This window comes from Pagrus pagrus, assembly GCF_965226575.1.
Source record: "Pagrus pagrus genome assembly, chromosome: 20".
NCBI classification, from domain to species: Eukaryota; Metazoa; Chordata; class Actinopteri; order Spariformes; family Sparidae; genus Pagrus; species Pagrus pagrus.
The window spans coordinates 7,935,883-7,956,583 of NC_140207.1; the positions used below are offsets into that span (position 1 = coordinate 7,935,883).

Genomic DNA, 20,701 nt, shown 5'->3' on the forward strand with positions numbered 1-20,701 from the left:
TGTAAACACAGAAACCCAAAAAAAAAGCACATTCACACGTTCTGGTACATGTGTTTGAGCGCCCAAGTGTGCAGTGCATTGATGCATAGAGGCCTCCATTAAGATAGTTAGCCAGCACTTACTAGGAGCTGGATAATTAGACACTTCAAAGGCACCTGCCCGCCATCCCAGAGGGGGCAGGAATCGCCGCGCCCCGCCCCATTTAAAAGCATGTTAACTCCTATCTGAGGCTAGCAGGCTAATTTAACTCTTGACATTTGATATCTAAGGAATGAGAGGGATCAGCCATTTAGCTGGAACAGGATTACCCCCCCGCACACCCCCGACAGCCCTCCTCCTCCTCTTCCTCTCCCTCCCCTTCAACCCCAAAACCCCCCTCTCCCAGTCAGGCCGGATTCATTAATTTTCCTGCTGCTAAGCACTTTATCAATGACTGGTGAGCGTCTAAGTCCAGAGTGGACTCTCTCTCTCTGTCTCCCTCCCTCTCTTCTGTGGTGATTAGGCCTGTGGATGTGCGGATCTGTCCGTCTAATTCGCTGACCTGCTCTGTTGCCGCTGATCTATTCTCGCACCTGCTAGAGTATGCAGCCCAGTAAACAGAGGTGAATCTGTTTGTACAACATTTAGACGACATCCACACCAACTTTGGAAACCCTGACATCACCCATTGGTTTGTGGACTACAGTTTTGAAGCTGAGTTTGGCATTACGTCCTTCGCCATCTTGGTTTTTTGGAGCCAGAAATGATCAAATTTGGAAAAAGAGGGTGGAGCTGCAGAGGATATCCTGATTGGATCTAACTGAGAACACCGTGGTAGTGACTTGTCAATCACAAGGTAGCCACGCCCCCAAAGCACACCTGACCTCACCGTCCATTTTACACTAAATTGAGTCCATAATTCACGAAGTAAACACCATTCTGTATTGAAGAAGACTTCAAACTAGGGATTGAGACCATAAACTCAGTAGGAAACCGTGTACCGAGGTAATGAATCAAGTGAGAAGTAGGGTCATTTTCTCATAAGCTCACATGTGGTTGAAATTCTTCTTGAAACCAGTGGAGTCGCCCCCTGCTGGTCATCAGAGAGGATGTAGGTCTAAGGTACTTCTACTCCTTGCTGTCTGTGATCACCTGCTGAACTCAGGTTTTTTTTTATTACCTTCACCAAGGAGGTTATGTTTTCACTGCGTCTGTTGGTTTGTAAGCAGGATTACATGAAAACTACCAAACGGATTTCCATGAAACTTGGATGGAGGATGGGTCTTGGCCCAGAATAGACCCCATTAACTTTTGGTGTCGATCCAGAAGAAGGGACGGATCCAGGAATGTTTTCTCAATTCCTATAATAATGCGAGTTATGGCATTTTTCAACATTTTTGTTCATTTTTCAGGGAATTATGGACGGTTCTTGATGAAAACGATCAGGTGTGTTTACTGTAGGTGGCAGGTATACAAATATATAAAAACAGTGATGTCACACTGGTCATTAAAGCTACCAGTTAATTAGCTGCACAGGACCTCCTTCAGTCCTGCTTCTTGACTTGATTAGTAAGACTACTAGAAGGAATTTTGATATGTTGTTGATTTTGGAGCCCATCTGGACAAAACTGGCAGTGTTTCCACTGTCAAAACCAAAAAATACAATGTCAAAAATAAAATTATCTAGCAAAACTCTCCTCCTGTTTCTTTTGAACTGGCTAACGTACAACTCACTATAACTTTGCCTGGGAAAATGTAAACACAGGCTCTTCAAGATTAAGGAAACTTTAAAGAAATAGTTAATCTTCTTGCTTATGGCCTCGTTTGCTTATGTGGGTCACAAACAGGCATCAGTATTAAATTGAGAGTATTTCATAACCAGATAAAAACTCCTTGTAGTACCTTAAAAAAGTCTCTGACTAGGCTTACTTAACCATTTTTCCCATATGCATTGAAACACATGCCATTGTCATTGCACCAAATCAGAGAGGAAAACCTTTAAATTTACAAAGCTTGGTGTGTGCGTTACTATAAAATTGTATATTTGCTCCTAATGATGTAATTTGTTGTAAATCTATATTAATTTCCAACAGCACCCCAGCCAAACATATTAAAATATGTACAGTATAATATAACCTATGGCTTATAACAGGTATTGAGGTGCTGGGAGTTAATTCACACCCATAACTTTACATTAGTCTCAGTCTAATGCTTTCTGCATCAATGTCTACATTACAGGTTGAATCAGGGGCTATACATGAGTGTGACGGATCTGGGTTAAATGAACAGCATGCCTTGGGGCCTTTGATAGTGCAGCTGGTAATGTTTAAAGTTTCGAACCTGTCACATTTGGACATAAGGCCTTTTTTTTTTTAACCAGACAGCATGACAATCAGAATTCCAAACTACAAGCCAAATGCCATAAAAATAACACAACTCAACCGGCTCCTTCACTGCTGCTCCCACAATGAGCGGCTGTTCTGCACATACGTTAAGTCACCTGGTGTTAAAAATAACTCCGATGTTAATTTAATCAACTGTTTTTGCCTTTACAGCTTGACACATTAATTATCTAAAATAACATTGGTTCATTTTCCGCAATTTCTTTTCCAGCAAGACCTAAAAAGGTGCCAAGCAACCTCACAAAGACGCCTTTTATAAACCTATCAATCATCATTTGCCTCCCAACATCACACTGCTGACGGTTGGGCCACGTTTGCTACAAAATCCCAGACCTGACCCTCACCCTGCCCCCAGCGTGTGATATGAATGGGAGTGCCCGCTTAATAAACAGGGTGTAATTCAGCCCTCTCCCCCCTTTAAAATACAGGTGAGACCTGGACCCCTTCATTACAGCGTCTGCAGCAGGCAGGGAAAGCTCTGCAGATTAGAGGATCTGCTATGTTGGCCAAACAGACTTAACTACAGTCTGCAGGGAAGGGGCTGGAGGTTGTAGGTGAGTAGGGGAAAGGAAAAGACTTTCTATATGATTAGATAAGTGAGTCAACACAGGGTGAAAGTTGCAGGTTTGATAATATGAGAGACTAGGCTGGAGTAAATATACCGTATGTCACAGGTTACATCAGCCAATGTCACTGAATCCCAACATGCTCACTAAGAGTACACTGTAGTGTGTTGAGAGGAGTTATTTAAGGTGTCCAAGATCCCAGAGGTACAAATCAATCAATCGATTTTCAGCGTGAATAGATAACTGGCAGTCGAGTTATGAGATGAGATCCTTTGATTAAAAAGTTAATGGTACAAGACTATACACGACTTCCAAAGGCCAAAGAAACAGCCGTAAGATTCATCTGTGTACGGAGCTCATTACGACCCATCTTCACATTTATTGTTGCGACCTCTAGTGGTCGTAGTTATTACGACTGAAGCAAAGGAGGAAGTCAGGTGATGTGGTATGAAGAGCGACAAAATCTGAAGATGGATGAGGATGTATGGGTCAAACACCATTCAGGAGACAGCTGTTTATAAGCAGTTTTAAACCTAACCAAAGGTCTGGTACATCTGTCATTGTTTTGGGACATGCTGGGAATGAAACATCCTAACCGCCGAGCTTCAAGTCCAGTGTGTGGGATTTATAATAATATAATAATTATGTTTTTTTATATCTACATAAGGAGCAGGTCCCACTCTGCCATGCTGCACCACAATGTTTCTACAGTAGCCCAGAACGGACAAACCAAACACCAGAGAGGGCCTTTTGCTTTTTTTAGCCAGCACCATAGGAGAGGGCGATACGAGGGGTGTTCAGTTGGTTACAATCCTACACCCTGGCCGTTTAAAATTCTGTTTCCAGCACTGCTAATGGAGGTTACACTTTGTAGACCCATGTTAATACATCTAACAGGGCACTTTCAGGGCCAATCATCATACCACACTGACGTAAACAAACATGGAAACAAAGTTGTAACATAAATAGCATATAAAACAATATTTCTTAATTAAGATTCTCAAGTTTCTACGTCGCAGAGCACTGGGGATAGTAACGTTCATCTTTCCTTTAATATTCCATACATACGGCACATTCCTAAATCATTTTCGCCCATTAGTTTGTCTCCTGCTTCAACACTCTGTCCATTTCCCTCACTTCTCTTACTCCCTGCGTCTCCTCGCCTCCTGTTGCTGTCTTCTCTCAGTAATGAGCTCTCCTCATGTATGACCTCTCCTGTCACTCCCGCCAGTCGAATCCTCCTCTCCCGCTCCGCTCTCGCCTCCTCCTCTAATCTCTGCATTACTTTGCGATTAATCCCACATTCCACACAGACGCTGGCCGCTGCAGCTCGGATGACAAGTCGCCTTCGTAATCTTGGTGTTCGTTTTGGAATGAATCAGGGCGGAAGGAGAGCAGACTGTTAACTTTACGATTCACCTGTAGCCTGCAGCATTACCTCCCCACATCCCACCTTCTGCATCTCATCCACGCTTTCCTCCCGCTAATCTCTTGTTACTCGCTCCCGATTTCCTGATCTCATCCGTCTCTCTCTCTCTCTCTCCCAGGTTTTCTCCCGGTTCCCATGTCTTTCCCAAATCTCCACTAACCTCCCTCCATCCCTCCATCCCTCCCTCCAGAGCCGCAGTGGGACTGTTGGACTCACGCAGCCCCATGCTGAGCTGCTCCAGAGCCAAACCAGAACAAAGAGCCCATTGAGCCGAGCGGAGACATAATGTGGGCCGCCTCTGACAGCACCGAAGATGAAGTCATGAGGTCGCCAAACAGTTAATAATGACGGCCCATCCTCCAGCTGCACCGAGTGTGTGTGTACAGCTTGGTGCCGTCGAGGAAAGTGAGAGAAAATGAGAGATTATGTGTCTGCGTGCATGAGTATCCGCAGTATGCGATGCATGTGTACATATCTTTGAGCATGCGGATGGATAAAAAGCTTTTAAGAGCGTAATGAGATACTCCATGACACTCAAAAATGCGCTCAATCACTTTGTAAATACCACGGAGGGAAAACAAAACCTTCAGAGAGTTGCACTTTTAGTTTTGGCTTCGCTCCAGCTGCGTCGAAGAACACCCACCCCAACCCCAACCCCAACCCCACCGCCGCCTCCCCCCTTTTCCTTATTGGAGTCTGTCTGGCGCAAAGTCTGACATGAGACACATCTCCGCGGGACTGGAGCTGTCGCTGCGAGGCCCACACTCCGAACATCATTAAGACTCGCAGCTCCAGGTGAGATCAGGCAGGGCAGTGGGAGACGAGGAGAGAGGTGCATGTGCGCCTGTGTCTCAAAAGCATGCATGCGGTTCAAGTGTTAATCTCAACGCCTCTGAATGGGCACGTCCTATTAAAATGCCTTTACATGACCACTTGCTTGTCAAGAGGCCTCATGGCTGGCTCGGGACAGAGAGGAGGAGGAGGGGGAGGAGAGAATGGTGAAAGACAGCTATGCAATTGAATAACATTAGAAGGACTTGCTCAAGTTCAAATTGCACGGCCCCTGTGCTGTAAGCTACAGACATTTGTTTCCCCGCAAGTCGAAATGCTTCTTTCAAACCCTGTCTCTGCTACACATCTGAGTTCAATTCTCCGCATGCCCTCTCTCTGAAAATCAATTCCTCCTCGTCTCCTCTGCTCTTTTCCTCCAGCTCTGCGAACAGACCAGGGCGAGGGGATTACACTGTCCCTCCCCAGATCCAAGCAAGACAACAAATGGTTCTTATCAACTGACACCCCCCTGCCATCCAGGAGGAAGAGGCAGAAAAACTGGCCGAGCCGCCCCGGCACGGATGTGTTTCTGGGCTCTGTCTGCCAATCGCGGCAACTCTTTTCACACTTGAAGCCTGAGCTATTTACGAGAGCCCTGGGAGAATGCGTACGCAGCACCGGAGGGTGGGAAGAAAGGAGGCGAGAGAGCTGCTGCTTCTCAACCTCTGCTTCTAATCAATCACCAGAAATCACTGCCATGGTTTATGGCCTTTGATCCTAGCTCCTCTTTCGCACTGCGAGGGAGAGAGCTGGGCGGGGAAATGGGAGGGGGAGCAGGGAGAAGGGTGAGAGTCGAGGCCCAGAGGGTGTGGAGGTCAGGGGAGAGAGATTAGGGGGTATAGGGCCTTTTGCTCTCTCAGAGCATGTCTTGATTTAATCCAGTGAGTTTTGAGCAGTGAAACACACAGGACGCTTTCAGACAAAAAATAAGTTTCAGGCCCCCGAGCAATAAATCTGCTACATTCAGACATGCTGTCTTTTTACAACTATAATGCGAAAAATGTTTTAAAACTGTCTGTTTTTGTTTACCTCAATGATTTCTGTAAAGATTCGTTTAAGATGTATTATTAAAAACAGCTTCCACTCAGCCAAGAACACAAAATAAATACAACATGTTTCATAAACTGCTGTGAAATATGATATCGCATACGCTATGAGTCACTTTTAGATTTTCTTTAAAGGGTTTTCCTTTAATTTGCACATAAAACGCAAATTGTGCATTATTTTTGTGTCTCTTTTTTTGATTTTTAGCAGACAAAGAACAAATTATTCACAAGCTCGGGTATCGATTCTTTTTTAAATTCCTTACCGCTCATATGTCGAGCAAGTAATTAAAGAATTAAAAACCAGAAAATGCATTAAAGATCACCTCCACACACGTATTAAGGCACAACATAACACTTTCTAACGTGTGTCTGACACTGCTTTGCATAAAAAAAGTATAATTACCACATTAAAATCCTAAAAATGGCACCTTTTCCTTCTCCCTCATTAAAAATTCCAGAATATATGAATATGCAAAACATTTTTATCAGTTCAACTCGTCCATTCTCAGTGTGTGTGTGCACTGGAGGCTTCAAGTTTCCACATCACACTTGTGCATACTGAATATCGGACCAGGATTGGCTATTAAACTATTTGTGATGTCACAAATCAGGCTCGTAGGCCCGCCTCTCGCAATCAGATTTACAATGAGCAAAGAGAAAATGTTCACTTTCAGCAGATGAATGTGAAAACATCCCTCTACACAGTGAAGCTCAAACATTCAACTGTAGGAACAAGAAGAAAAACCTTTTCCTACAGGAGGGGATCTTTAACATGCATATAATATAGTATATTTATGATTAAAGCTCAGCTCACTCTTCTTCTGTCATATAAACTCCACTGCTGGTGGCAAGGCCACTAGTTGGGACTTCATCCTGAGTCCCATTCAACAAGAAACTCACTGTGGTAAGGAGGTGTGAGCGAGCGAACAAAACAGACAGGACGCGCACGAGAACACACCACAATAAATCCTCCTGGCAGGGTCAGGACACTCCTGCTTTGTTCCTCCTGGCAGGAGGGAGGCCACTGATGCCTAGCGACAAATGGACAGAGTGTTAGAATAATCAACTACTGTTTCCCCACTTTACGGGTTTATGAGTTTACGGGGCACCTCCTTCTCTGAGAGGAGCGACATCCGGCGGGGCTGCAGTGCTGCTGTGATGCAGCATTGCCGGGCTATATGTCGATGGACCCGCGATTCCTCTCACACAGGGCAGACTGATTTGTCTTTGTGAGGCTGCTCGTCAGTTCAGAGACTCGTCTCTGACCCGGCTGACCTCCGACCCCCAGGCCATTCTGGCTCTCAGCGTGTCAGTGAAAATGATCTCAGGTCCCTCCGAGGAGCCATTGTGATGGTCAGCATGAATTATCCAAACATGTTAGAGTTAAAAATCTGTGACTGAGATGTCAGTTTGAGATGCTCACGGTAACAACCGACAACTTGGGTCTCACTTTTAGAGTTTCAGCCATCACTAACTTAATTGCCAGGATCTGGAAATACATCGTTATCACTAAAGTCCAAGCGAGGAACACAATCATGACATTTCAGCCTGGTTTTTGGCCATGTGCTTCCAAGTTTCATGATGAAGGGCTCCTCTGGTACATTAATACAAGGCGTGAGAAAAGTCTGAGTCACCGGGTGGTTGGGGAGGTTGAGTCGGTCACTCACAGGACTACCTGAGCCTAAACCTAACCAAGAACGTTTGGGGCCTAAACCCAACGAAGTAGTTTTAAGCGCCTAAACCTAACAAAACTGGTTGACAACATTAATCCAGAAGTCATAAAATGTGTGACTAAGCAACATAAGTAAGTTAATGTATGTAAACTATCTAACTTACGTCACTAACGTTACACCAAGCAGTTTTAAAGCCTAAACCTAACCAAACCGCTACCGTTCAACAACGTTTCAAAAGTCTTAATATGTCCAACTATGTGAACTGTTTGTCAGCAAGCTTTATTTTTAAAGTCCAACCGGACATTGTATATTATGTATTACTGGTAACTTGCCCCCGGAGCCCTTCAGGTGCATCACTGATGCCAGAGGATTAGGTAGAGCCTCATAGTTTGGAGGTTAAGGCCACTGACCCAGCTGCAGGGAGTGAGAACATGCTGTCCCAGATCATAGCAGTTGCTTTAGTGAGTCTGAAGTTATGATGACTGACGGAAACAATGGAAAAACTGCAAGATCAAAGCTGTATGGATTGTCCTTTGAGGGCTAATTTTGAGGTTTCTGTTGAGGTTGTTGAGGAATATATATTTCTTCTGCACCCACGAGGGCAAACAAGGATGATCACCGACCAAAAAAAAAAAAAAGAAAGAAAAGCAAATGCAATTCCACTACAGCCAAATTCTGGCGGCATCTCCACAGCGTGCAAAAGTCTCGAGGCTGTGGCTTCTTCCAGCAGCGAAGGAGCTCCAGCGAGCAGATCCGGGCACGCAGATGTGTGCCAGACAAGAGAGGCCAGGCGGGGCTGGACTTGGGCTGGGCAGCTGAAGTTCCCCTCCGCCCTGAGTAGCAGAGAGGCTAAGCTAATCCTGCGCCTCAGGCCCCTGTGAGGTGGCTCTGCCAAAGCCTGTCCCCCTGCTGCTGCAGGAAATTGCCTTCAGTGCAGAGGTCCATGAAATGCCTAGTGAAAGCAAAGCACATCCACTGTGTGTGCACATGGGGCCAGTGTGACTTTACAAACCCGAATCTACAGGTAGATTTTTTATTTTTGATACCTAAAACCTCATGAAATACTGTCACATAAACAGCCATATCGCGGATATAAAGTGTTTTCTTCTTTGTTTTTCTGCTTGTATAGTAAGTTTTTATGTATTCTATGTATAATTGATGTACCATACAGAGGTCTTTTGACACTAAAAGCCAGTTTTCCTGTGTGGGGTTGTGTGTCAGGCTCTATAACGCCTCCTCCATTGTGCTGTTTGACCCGTGGGCCAGCCAGAGCTCCCATGAGGTCCCTTATCCCTCCATCAGTCCTCTCTCATTAGCCCCCACAGGCAGAGCCCAGAGTAGGGTAACACAGAGGGGCCCCTGCTTCCTCCTCTGGTCCCCACGAAATACATACAGCACAAATACAAACGACAAAGATCACCTTTTAGCAGTACGGATGCACAAACAAAACAAGCACGTCTTGCATTTCTTGTATTTCGAATGCCAAAGCACTTGTCAGCATTTGCTGTCAGGCGGCGTCTGGGTGTTCTTGTTAATTTTATATATTTATAAATCTTTTTTTTCCCTTCAGATCAGATCGCCAAAGTGGTTCATCTTTTCGGGAAGCGGGGAGGGGGGGGGTATAAAACCGGGATAAAAAAGTGGAAAGCAGAGGTGGCAGCGAGAGGAGGGAGGAGGAGGAGGAGGAGGAGATGGGGCAGGACACAGTGGAGAAACAGTTGATTATGAGTCCCATCAAGTGATCAATGATTTCATTAATAAGACGGATCACGCGGCTGTCATAGCTGTGACACGGGCTGAGGGATGATCCGCTCCCAACGCTCCATTTTCCCCCCCCTTTGCCTCCCTCCCTTCCTCCTTTCCTCCCTACTCCCTCCCTGTCCTTCCAATATTGCCTCCCTCTGCCAACGACAAGGCAACGCCAAGGAGAAAAAGGGATGGAGCTGGGTGTTGACGGGGTTGGAGGAAAGAGGGGGGGGTTAGTCATGAGGGAGGGGAGGGAACGGAGGGGGCTGAGGAGGGAGGAAGAAAAGTGAAAATCCATTTTGAAACCCATTTTCAATTAGGGGTCCACAAGCTGTTATCACAGGTGTCCCAGAATGGGGGCCCGTAAGTGAAAATGTCTCCTATCCGTTTCTGAAATGAAACCTTATCTGGGAGGCACAAAGATGGCGGGGACAGCGTATCTGTAAATTACTTTCCATCCCCGCTGTTAACGGGAACTTTATTTCTGTCAGATGACATTCCCCTCTATTTACTGTTGATCATTTAAATGGCTGCCTAAAAAGAAGGTGGCCCTTCACTCTTCCTCTATCTCTCCCCCCCTCTCCCACTCCCCGCTCTCTGTATCACCCTTCCTTCTCTTCCCATCAGGAGATTTTTTTTTTTTTTTTTTCAAGTGTTCTTTTTCTTCTTTTTTTAAACACTTTAGCCACGCTCTCTCTCTCTCTCCATTTGCTTAGGGATTTCTCCGGTAACCTACACGAAAAGCCTCACATTGGATGCCCTTTAAGGCTTAACTTGTATGCCTCCGAGACCCCTTGCTCCTGCCCTTTTAAGCGCGGCCATTAAATAGGTGCTCACTTCATAACCCCGCTTCACAGAGGCTCTGTCATGTTAAAACAGCATTTCCCTGACAATTTTTCTTCTTCTTCTCCTCCCCCCATTTCTCATCCTATTACTTACACAAACTCTTTCCCCAAATCAGCAGCAGCGATATCATAAAAGTCCAACCGACCAGAAACTTTTTTCTTCTTTTTCTCCTTCAAATAACCAATCCTTTAGCCCCCACCCCGTTTTTTTTTTTTCTCTCTCTTTTTTTTTTTATTAGCAAATTATCCCATGACGACAGGATTTATTCAGGCAAGGACCGCGGACATCTTTTTTTTTCTTTTTTTTTTGGCTCGGGACCCAACAAAAGAATCAGGGGGACTTTGTGGTCCACCTGCCTGCCGAATGATGAGGGTGGGAGGGGAGAGCGCACTCCACCCCCGCCACCACCACCACCCGCTCCCGAACCCCTCCTAAAGAGCACCAATCACAGCATTGTTGTGGCACAGTCGGCTCTTTTGAGCTGTCAGTGCAAGAGGAGGGGGCACGGAGATGAATGGCACACAGGATGAAGCCACCATTTAGCCAACCATGTGGGAACGCTCTACAAGGACTCAATAATTACTCTGGGCCCTGCTCAACTCGGACAAAACTTACAGGACAGGGACAAGAGGGGAAGACGGAGTGGATTTTAGAGCCAAACAAGCTTCCAGACAAAAGTAGGAGATTACAGAATAAAGTTCTGCTTCCCCCGGGAGCAGAGATTGCTTTGTGAAGCTAAACATCAACTGTGTGTACTTATTTTCCACTTTTCACAACTTATCGTAGCACGCTGTTGCAGGGCACGCCACGGGGTTTCCGCTGCGCTGAGATCAGGGGCCGCTCACTCCTCTGCATGACGGGGGGAAAAATATTTCGCCGGGCCTTCCTAGGAAGAACCGGTGCACTGGGGTTCCACAGCTGCTCACAATTACCTTTTGTTTGGATGGAGGCGGTCGGGCAGGGGCTACGGGGGTTAAAGTTGAGGCGAGTGTAGGGTTACACCTGATAAGAGGTTATGAGTTCTGGGGGCGACTCGGGAATGTGCCGTAATTATAACAACACAAAGAATGTGTAAGCTATCGTCTGATTCCAAGAGAGAGGCAGAGATTGGGATCTAAAAGGGACCTTTCTCTGCAGATAAGTATCATCCCTCCCTTCGTCAAGTGGATTATGAGACTACTGTATTTTAGGGTGTGCGACTTAAAGCTTCTGTGTCTTCTGACGTGGCTGAGTCGGCGCTCCGCAAGACAAACCTTGTGCCGTTCAGAGCTGTAATTACCAGCACATTACGGAGAAAAATCCACAATCACAGAGCCAAATTGCATCCATGCTTTTTCCACAACAAACTTATTTTTTTTTCCACGTTGCCCCCTTAATTAATCAAACGGTGCTGGCCATCTGGGAATGAGTAAGAGTGAGAGTGTTCCCAACATGCTTCAGGATGCATTACCTTACCCACTTCCTGTGATAACTCCCATATGGGGAGCAAGTCACAGCAACTTATTTACCCCTTTCCCGGAGTCTCCTGCTCACACGTGGGTTGATCATCAGCAGTCAAGACTCCAGCTACTACAGCCAACCCCTCCACACCCAAAAACCTCCAAATCCTCTCCCTGTTAATGAGCACAGCTGCAGCTTAAACCGGAGTGATCTCAACTTTGGTTTTGTTATGACTTTAGCCTGATGCTCCAAGGATCCCAAGCCAACAAAAACGGCATCTAATATTCCTCACTCCAGCATCTGAATTGAGAATGAAAGGCTGAATGGCGACAGGCTTAGCGGACTGTAAGCTCCACACCGCTTTTAATAGCATGTGTCAAAGACATTGCTATGTAAACATGCCAAAGCCCTGCTACCAGTGAGGGTTGGATGTGAACCGCTAGAATAGGGGAAAAGTAAACATGAGTAACCAAAGCGAGGATCTGTGCGTGTCTAAATCTTTAAATCGTGTTTGTGGGAGTTGGTCGATTTCATCTTAAAGTAATGAGAACGTAAGCACCAAAAACATTCCTTGGTCCACAGCAGGTCAGTGGCCCCAGTGCTCAAATATGTTGAGTGATAACAGGTGACGTATGGTAACCGAACCTCCGTCTCACAGAGCTCGCGGAGGGCTGGAATGGATCAGTACATGCAGTCTGTCTGACAAGCTACATTAACGTTGAAAATGGATGACTTGTAAACTTGTAAAGTGTATGTGTGGGAAACACTGTTTTGTGTTGCAGAGATAGCTCAAAGTTAGGATGCTAACCAGCTAGCCCGTGGCCTGAAAAAGTTTTTTTTTTTTTTACCAGGGGTCCAAAGCTCCTGCACTTGTTGGGTGTGAATACCAACACTCTCCTGGTAGTCCAGCTAGCTGCACGGCTAACAGAGCTTACAAGCTAACAGTAGCTACCGTCATGGATGTATAAACAGAATACACAGAGCTCACAGAGGGCTGGAATACATCGGTACATTAAATCTTTGTGACGATAGGTAAATGTACGATATAGTAGAGATATCTACTGAAGTTAGCATGCTAACCAGCTAGCTTGAAAGCCTCTTTTTTTCCAGCGGTCCAAAGCTCCTGTGTTAGTGGTTAGCTGGACGGCTAACAAAGCTTACAGAAGAAGAAGCTCCAAACTACAACCACAGTTTTTTGTTTTAAAGTTGAATTCAGTTGATTTTATTTGAAGAAATGTGGATAAATACTGTATATTTTGAAAACGTATTATTATTTCTTTTATTTTTGAAACTGCCTCAAGGGAAAAACATCTCAGCTCTGTAGTGATTTTTACCTGCGTCTGTCTCCTGGTTGCATCATATTCACTCATGGTTTGTGAGCCCCATGTTCAAGTTACTAATCGACCAAGCTTTCCAAAAACTGGGTGTGCTCCAGAATTCATATTTGCGTTAACCAAAGTGGCTGAGTGCGCACTTAGAGGCGACGCGTACCGTTTGAGGTGGTGCTGGAGGCCACCGCCTTCTCGCTGATGTCATTGCGCGCTGACGAGCCCTTGGTAGCCACGATGGTCTCCACCCTCTTCTTCTTCTCAGCTGCTGAACTGGCCTGGGACTGGGTTTCCATGGCGATCGCTCATTCCTCAACACCTCATGGAGACGGGAGAACTGTGGGAGAAGAAGAAGTAGAAGGTTTTAAAGGACGGGCCAACGGAAAGAGATGAAGCACATGAAACAAGATGAATCAGTTCATGAGATCATCGTGTGAATCGTCTCTCTGCTTGTAAAACCGAAAGGTCACGATTGGTTTAACAATGAAGTATTTGCTTTATTGACTGATGTTTTTTCTGTATCCAGAAACAAAATAAAAGCCGTAAAAAACGTGTGATCATGGGATCGAATGAAACGTACCGTTTATTTGGGTATATGACAGATTTCTCTGGGTTAAAACATTGTTGGAAACATTCGGGATAATGGAAGAACTAATGATCATTTTGAAAATTAAAGGTGCAATGTGTGAGAATTGGCCACCTGTCGAATTCATACTCCAAACAAATAGGGGGCAGCATATCACCAGAGTAACCGCTAACTGCTGCCAACTGTAGCTGCAAGAAGCTAGTTAGCTCGGTTAGCCATGTAGAGACATCTTTGACATAACCTCAAAACTGATATTTCTTTACATTCTGTCGATAATTTGAGTTAATTATTAAATGTTTAAAACAAAAATTCTTACATAATGCACCTTTAAACAGCTCAGTAGCATCCAGTAGTCCCCACTCAAGAACTGTACTTTGAGTATTTTCTGCTACGTTATACTTGCACTTGACTCACATTTACTTGATTTCAGTCGGCTACTAAACACGCCTCATAATTGATGTCTAAATATCCAAATTCAGGTATTGAAATCAGATGGGAGCTGAAAATAAGTGGCTCTCGCACCTCTAATTTGAACAATAGAGTGCCTCGAGAAAAGACTTCCACACTGAGAACCTTGAGAGGAAAACTTCAGCTCCAATCCTCCCTTTTCATGATGCCCAGAGCAGACCACGGGTCAATCCACCAGCTCACCCTGATTTATTTTAACTAAAACCTGCTGGGCTCTGATCTGCTTGTCAAGGGGGGCAGCTCTGCTCTCCTTCTCCACTTACTGTGGTTAAATATCCCAAAACCAAAATTTCCCTTCCCTTATTTTTCAACTATGTCACACTAAACTTCTGACTTCTTGTCAAAAAAAACACAACAACTCTATAAACACAGCGAAGGCAGGACATCCTGCCTGGGTTTTATATCTCAGAATAGAAGTACAGGCAGCTTGTGGATATACTGATAATCTTACTCGAGCAGTCTTTCCACAGAGAAAGCAGAAACCTTAAGGGGATACCACAGAGAGAGAAACGTTCACAGTCCTAAAAAAACAAGGGTTGTTTGAAGGCCCTTTTGGGAATATCATGGTGCCGGGCAATTTTTCTTTCAAAGAATAAAGGTGGTTCAAGTTAATACTGTCTGTGGGTTTAGAAGGGGTTCAGCCAACAGTCTAGCAGACATGCTGCTCAGTTCAGCACCTCAGAGGCCGTCTACAAACTCAACTCTATCTAGGTCATGGAGGTCTCTGATTATGGAGACAACGCGGGCGATACACACAACAACCGCTCATTTAAACAAAGTACAGGACAGCTACATTCAGTCCAATACAAAGCCTTTACTTACCCTCCATAATTCATGCGTAATTACTGGAAAATATTTAGTCTGACTAACATTTTCTTTCCAATAAAGACCAGCTGATTACCCAACTGTACTGTTTAATTGTCCTCCGCCCTGTAAACATGTATATGGATACAAAGGGGGCAGCAGTAAAGTCAGCCATAATGCAAACACAGGAGTGCTGCTGTAACTATAAGAGAAGGGAGGGAGGGGTGATTTTTTACCAACTCCCCAAGGAGGGAAGGCAAAGGGGGAAGTGGTGAGGGGTAAACTTCAGACAAACACTGCGCGCTTTGTTTGTTTTTTTTCCCAACCCCCTGAAAAACCAGAGTCTGTCTTTCATTCTGACCCGACAACAACATCTGTAAGCAATTGCTGGCGTACAGGGGGAAAAAAAGAGAGTGAAAGAGAGAGAGAAGGGAAAAATAACACAATGCAATTACTCCCTTACCAATCAAAACAGAATTAAACAAGAGCTCGTCCTCTAATCACTCCCACATGAGTACATGTGTAACCGTCATCCCTAACCAAAGACATTTTTGTCCTACTTGCGCTGATATCATCGCGAATCATTCGTGTGTGTGTTTGAAAGCTTGGATGCTTTCATTTCTTGGGATCTTTGCAGCAGGAGCAGGTTAATCATCAGAATATGTGCATATTTGCGAGTTCATCTGCAGATACTGAAACCAGAAATCTGTCATTACATCATTCTAATGACTGAAGAGCTTCACAGCCCCCTGAAATGCTTTGCGTGTGGAGCGTGCATGCATCCGTGTGCGCCCCCCAGGTGAGTCAGACCAGAGCTCAGAGAGCTGAGAGTGAGCTGAATATGAGGGTCAGGATTTGGGGTTTGCAGGGGAGGGCGAGGAGGAGAAAGCGGGGCATTCCACTGGTCGGGCAAATATTCACAAGTCCGAGCCACTGAAGCGTGTCTGACCGGTCTTTTGTGCTCCACAAGGCAGGCCACAGTTCCAAAGCAGCAATTAAAAGCAGGACCTTTTCACCCATAATCCCTCTGACCTGGACGCCCACACCCAATCCTGCAGATGTTCCTGCAGTCTCTGCTGGCATGTTGCTCATTTTCACCCTGTCCAACTTCCACTCTGGGTCTCAACCAACACAGAGACACATCTTACATCTGTGTTCACGTCGAGAAAGTTTTTCTGTGTTCATGTCAAGATGCAGAAATCAAGAGTTTTCTGCACATTTACATGAGACGGCACAGAAATATTAGCATCAGTGGTGTGACACAGAGGCCTGGCACGAAACAGAGAGGAATTACAACGAGGCATCGGTGGCTGTTGTTACCCAAAATAAAATGTTAATTTCATATTAATGTCTTTCCCATGAAATGTCTGTCCTACACCCAATTAGAGAAGAGAGGGAGAGAGGGTGTATCTTTATTTGTGCTCGACTGTAATCCTTCCACACAGAAAGGGAGGCGATTAAACAGGTTTAAAATACCACAATTCAGACGGTTCAGAAAAAAAAAAGAAAAAAAAAAACATTCTTATTTTATAAGCACATTAAGCAAATCAATTTAACATAAATTATACGCCTTGGTGACAAAGGCACTGAGTTGAAAGTCATCTGCAAATTGTACACATCAAAGTGAAACACTAAAATAAACTTTTGCCTTTGATAGAAAAAAAAAAATCTGTTTTTTCTTCATGCGAGCTTAAACGACTGCTAACGCTATCAAAAAATCACTGCCTTTTGTTATTTAAAGGCTCCATCTTTACAAGCCTAATTCGACAAAACTGCTTTAGGTGCACCTCCACTGCAGCCTGTCATTAGGTACATGTTTGCGAATGCATGACACACACACACACACACACACACACACAAACACTCAGAAACTGGGGGGACATTTTTATACAAACTCTTGAAGTGTCTTCTTAGATTTGGCTACCCCCCCTCACAGACGGGGTACTGTATTTGTGTTCATTTCATTAGGGCGACTGTTCAGCGTCGAGGGCCCCCTGAGGGGGGAGACTGGCAGCGCCGCAGCATTCATCATCATTACATCAGCGACCACCGAGATCTGCTATCTTAGGCTTATCAACGCGGCGCAAACGCACCGCAGCGCAGCGAGTTAGAGGGGAGGGGAGAGATGGGAGATGGAGACGATTGAGGGAGATTGTGAGCAAAAGTGGGATAAGAGGGGGAGAAAATGAATGGAGAAAGGGAGGAGCATGGGAATGTGTGTGTGTGTGTTAGTGTGTGTGTGTGTGTGCGTGTGCATGCATGAATGTGTGTGCACCTCGCTGTGCCCCTGCATGCCTGCACATGTTTTCCTGTGTGTACAATGTGTGTTTTTGCACGTTTCGCAGCTATGCCAACAACATTAAGGGCTCCTGCACAGCTGGAATAACTAAAACACTGAGGGGCAAAGAGGGAGGAGGAGGCGAAGCCCTTCAGCGAGATTAGCTGAATCTAGCAATAAAACAGAATGCGCTGGCTCAGGCTGCATGTGTTTGCATTGGATAAGGTCAGCGAGGGGATGAGGCCCCTTAAGGAGACAGTGGAAGTGCTCGCCGGTGGTTGGGAGACCTGTCGTGAGTTCAAAAAATCCCGACTGAGGAGGTGTTCCCAAACTCAATGGCTCTTTGAGGAAACCACATACTTGGGTTTCCATGCTGTGTTCAACACTGCACTTATGGCTCGCCCTTGGCCCTGGAAGGCAGAAAGGGAGGGATGGAGGGAGGGGTGCAGGGGATCTGGGATTTGGTGGTTGTGGCTCCCATTCACCAGTGAAAACTTAACATTGTGCCCAGATGGCACTAAGTCTGGCCTACAGCTGATGGGGACCAGCCCCTCAAGTAAGGGCCATTTAGCAGGAATTAGTCACACCCCGCCACACACACACACACACATATCAAATCCCAGATATGCACATGCAAACTGGTTTAGTGCGAGGCCTCCTCACCCTTTTGTATACAGTGACATGGTTGAGCTCTTCACATTGTTGCTCATTTACATGTTTCTATATCATCCCACCGTGATGCGAGTCCCACTGTTTTACCGCCACATCAGGGCTGATGGGAACCTGTGAGGGTCAATCTGACCCTCCAGACGTTTCTGTCAAAATAATTCAAAGCAAAATAATGTGATATTTAAGCAGTTAAATTTTTTTGTGAGGCAGAATTGTTCTTTAAATATGAAGGATTCCTAAATATTAATATTAACATATCTTAATTATTTGACTCTTTGCAACAGGAAGTCAGTCGATTAAAGGCGCACTATGTAGTTTTGGGGAAGAAATGTTATGCCTATACAAACTAAATAAATAATAAATAAATACATTTTCTTTGTTTTCATGACTGAATAAACTGAAAAAACAAACTGACCTTAAAGGACAATTTCATACTGTTTTACTTTGTTTGTATGTGGCGGACCCTGCCACCTTTCTAGCTTCAAACAGCAGAAAAAGTAATAATAATATTTCTGTGTTTTGAAAGACTTCCCCAAAACTACTTTATTAACAACATGATGATACAATAGGTGTTAGCATTTGGCACCTGGGCCACTATGAAGTTTAATGTTGGAGCCCCGAAGGAAAAAGTTTTGGCACCCATGCGCTACATTATATTGCTAACAGCTGATACATTGAGATGATTTATTGTTTCCTGTTAATCATCTTGTGAATACTGCACAGAAATCTTCCTCCATCAAGATTTTGCAACACACCTGCCCGTCTTTATCTTAAAATGGGAGCTCAGCTTCATAAGTACGCTATGCAAAAATCTGAAATATTAAAGCCTGTGCAAATGAGGAGCTGTTTATATTTTCCGTCAAGGACAAACAGCGCAACACCACAGCCCTTCAGTAGCTTTCAGCGGAGCTAATGAGATTATCCTCGCGTGCGTCTTGGTCCCTCAGACCTCTCCGCTCGAGATGCTTCGGAGGGCTGGTGAGGGACTCTTTGCGCTGCATCTTACATTCCTGGGTAACAAACCCACACGATGTAATCGCAACGCTTACACGATGCGTCTTTTGCGCTCGCTACCCGGCAGATAAGGGGCGAATAAAGCGAGCGCCACAATGGAAATCTTTGCGCGTTTTCCCCACAGCCCCCTGCTTATTAGACTGTTTATTTATTTTTGACTTTGTTCGTGAGCCACTTGTGTCAGGGCAAGTGGGGCTGTGAGGGGCCGAGACAATGGGTAATGCAGGCGGCTTTGTTGCCGCGGTGGCCCAGTTATGCGTTATTGGTTTCCCACTGCACTCCACTTTATTCATTTTTCTTCCCATGTTGGAGCCTTTGTTCGGTTGGACACTTTTCCTGATTCTTGAGGAGAAGGGGAAAGATGCTTGTTCAGCCGTTTTACAGCAAACAATGCAAACCGTTACATCCACAAAACACCATGAAGGTCCTCGGGATGAAAAGAAAACAATTTTCTACACGCAAAACTTTCCTTGCCTTGAACTTCGAGTGATTACAAATACTTTTCTCTACTTTGTGGCAGACTTTTCTCGCATCCACGTAACCAGCTGAGATTCAGTTTATCATAAAATCACTCTCTTATGCCTCGTAGGTAAGGTTGCTACTCGAATTGGCCCCTGCACATGGCACTCGCTGCAGAGCAAAAGAGAGCGAGGTCTGCACCCCGTCAGCGGGAACACTCTTCTTCATACGCGACTTGCGCGATGCCACAACAACATCCTTCGGTCGCTGTGAAAGAGTACATGCTACGCCGCGCTCTGTGTTGTTTGAGAGCACAGTTCCTATGTAATGCACGTGTGTGTGTGAGAAGAGGGACTGTTTCCACTGAGCCTCGCCGCATGACGCTGTGTATGCGATGCGCCAGGTGCGCCACACGCCTCTCGGTATGCAAGTGCGATCACTGTGAGCAGAAGATAAATAAGAGAGGGGACCCCAGGGAGGGGATGAGTGGAGGGAGAGAAATTCCCGTACTGATGAAAACCTCACACGCATCTCCCTCCTCCTCCTCCTCCTCCTCACACGTGCACTCAGAGACGTATCAAGCAGATAGATGGTCCTGTGTGAGTGTACTGGCAGCAGGTATGGCTTTGAGAGAAGGTCTTCTGTGGATTACTCTCGTCCTCTGTGCCATAAAAAGCAGTGTATAACAAAGAGTGGCGCTTATTTGAAGGAGTTGAGCTACTGAGAGGAACCCGGAGGCGTCGCAGCTACAGGTTAACGGTGTCATCGCGAGAGCTGCCGGACTTCCCCTTCTCCCTCTCCTTTGCTTTTTCGGCCTTTCTTCAATCTCTGTCTCTTTCCTTTCCTTCATTCCTTTGTGTCATTGGGATAAGTGTTGCAGCGGAGTGAGTCAGTTGCTGCTACGTGATTAATGACGGGGCCCTGGCGTCTCCGGGGCCGAGCGCTAACAACAGCCAGGGGGCAGCGCGATAATGCACAATAATAAAGCCAGCAGACAATCAGCCAGGCAAAGCAAGGCCTATTAGCTCGCCCCATCAGGACGGCTAAGTGAGAAATTAGCCCTTCCCAAGCTCCGCCACAATTCATCAAGTGCTGCCCCTGAATCCCCCCTCAAGAAGTCATAATGTTTACTTAAAG

The 20,701-nt window shown here is 45.4% G+C and overlaps 1 protein-coding gene across 2 annotated transcripts in view; it reads right to left on the minus strand.

Annotated features, from left to right (window-relative positions):
- gli3 (GLI family zinc finger 3) overlaps positions 1-20,701 on the minus strand; it is a 116,231-nt gene that overhangs the window by 70,861 nt on the left and 24,669 nt on the right. For both annotated transcript variants that reach the window (XM_084340611.1, XM_084340610.1), the window contains exon 2: positions 13,450-13,623. In XM_084340611.1, the coding sequence (XP_084196737.1) occupies positions 13,450-13,582 (133 nt within the window). In that variant the 5' untranslated portion in view covers positions 13,583-13,623. The remainder of the gene's footprint in view (positions 1-13,449; positions 13,624-20,701) is intronic.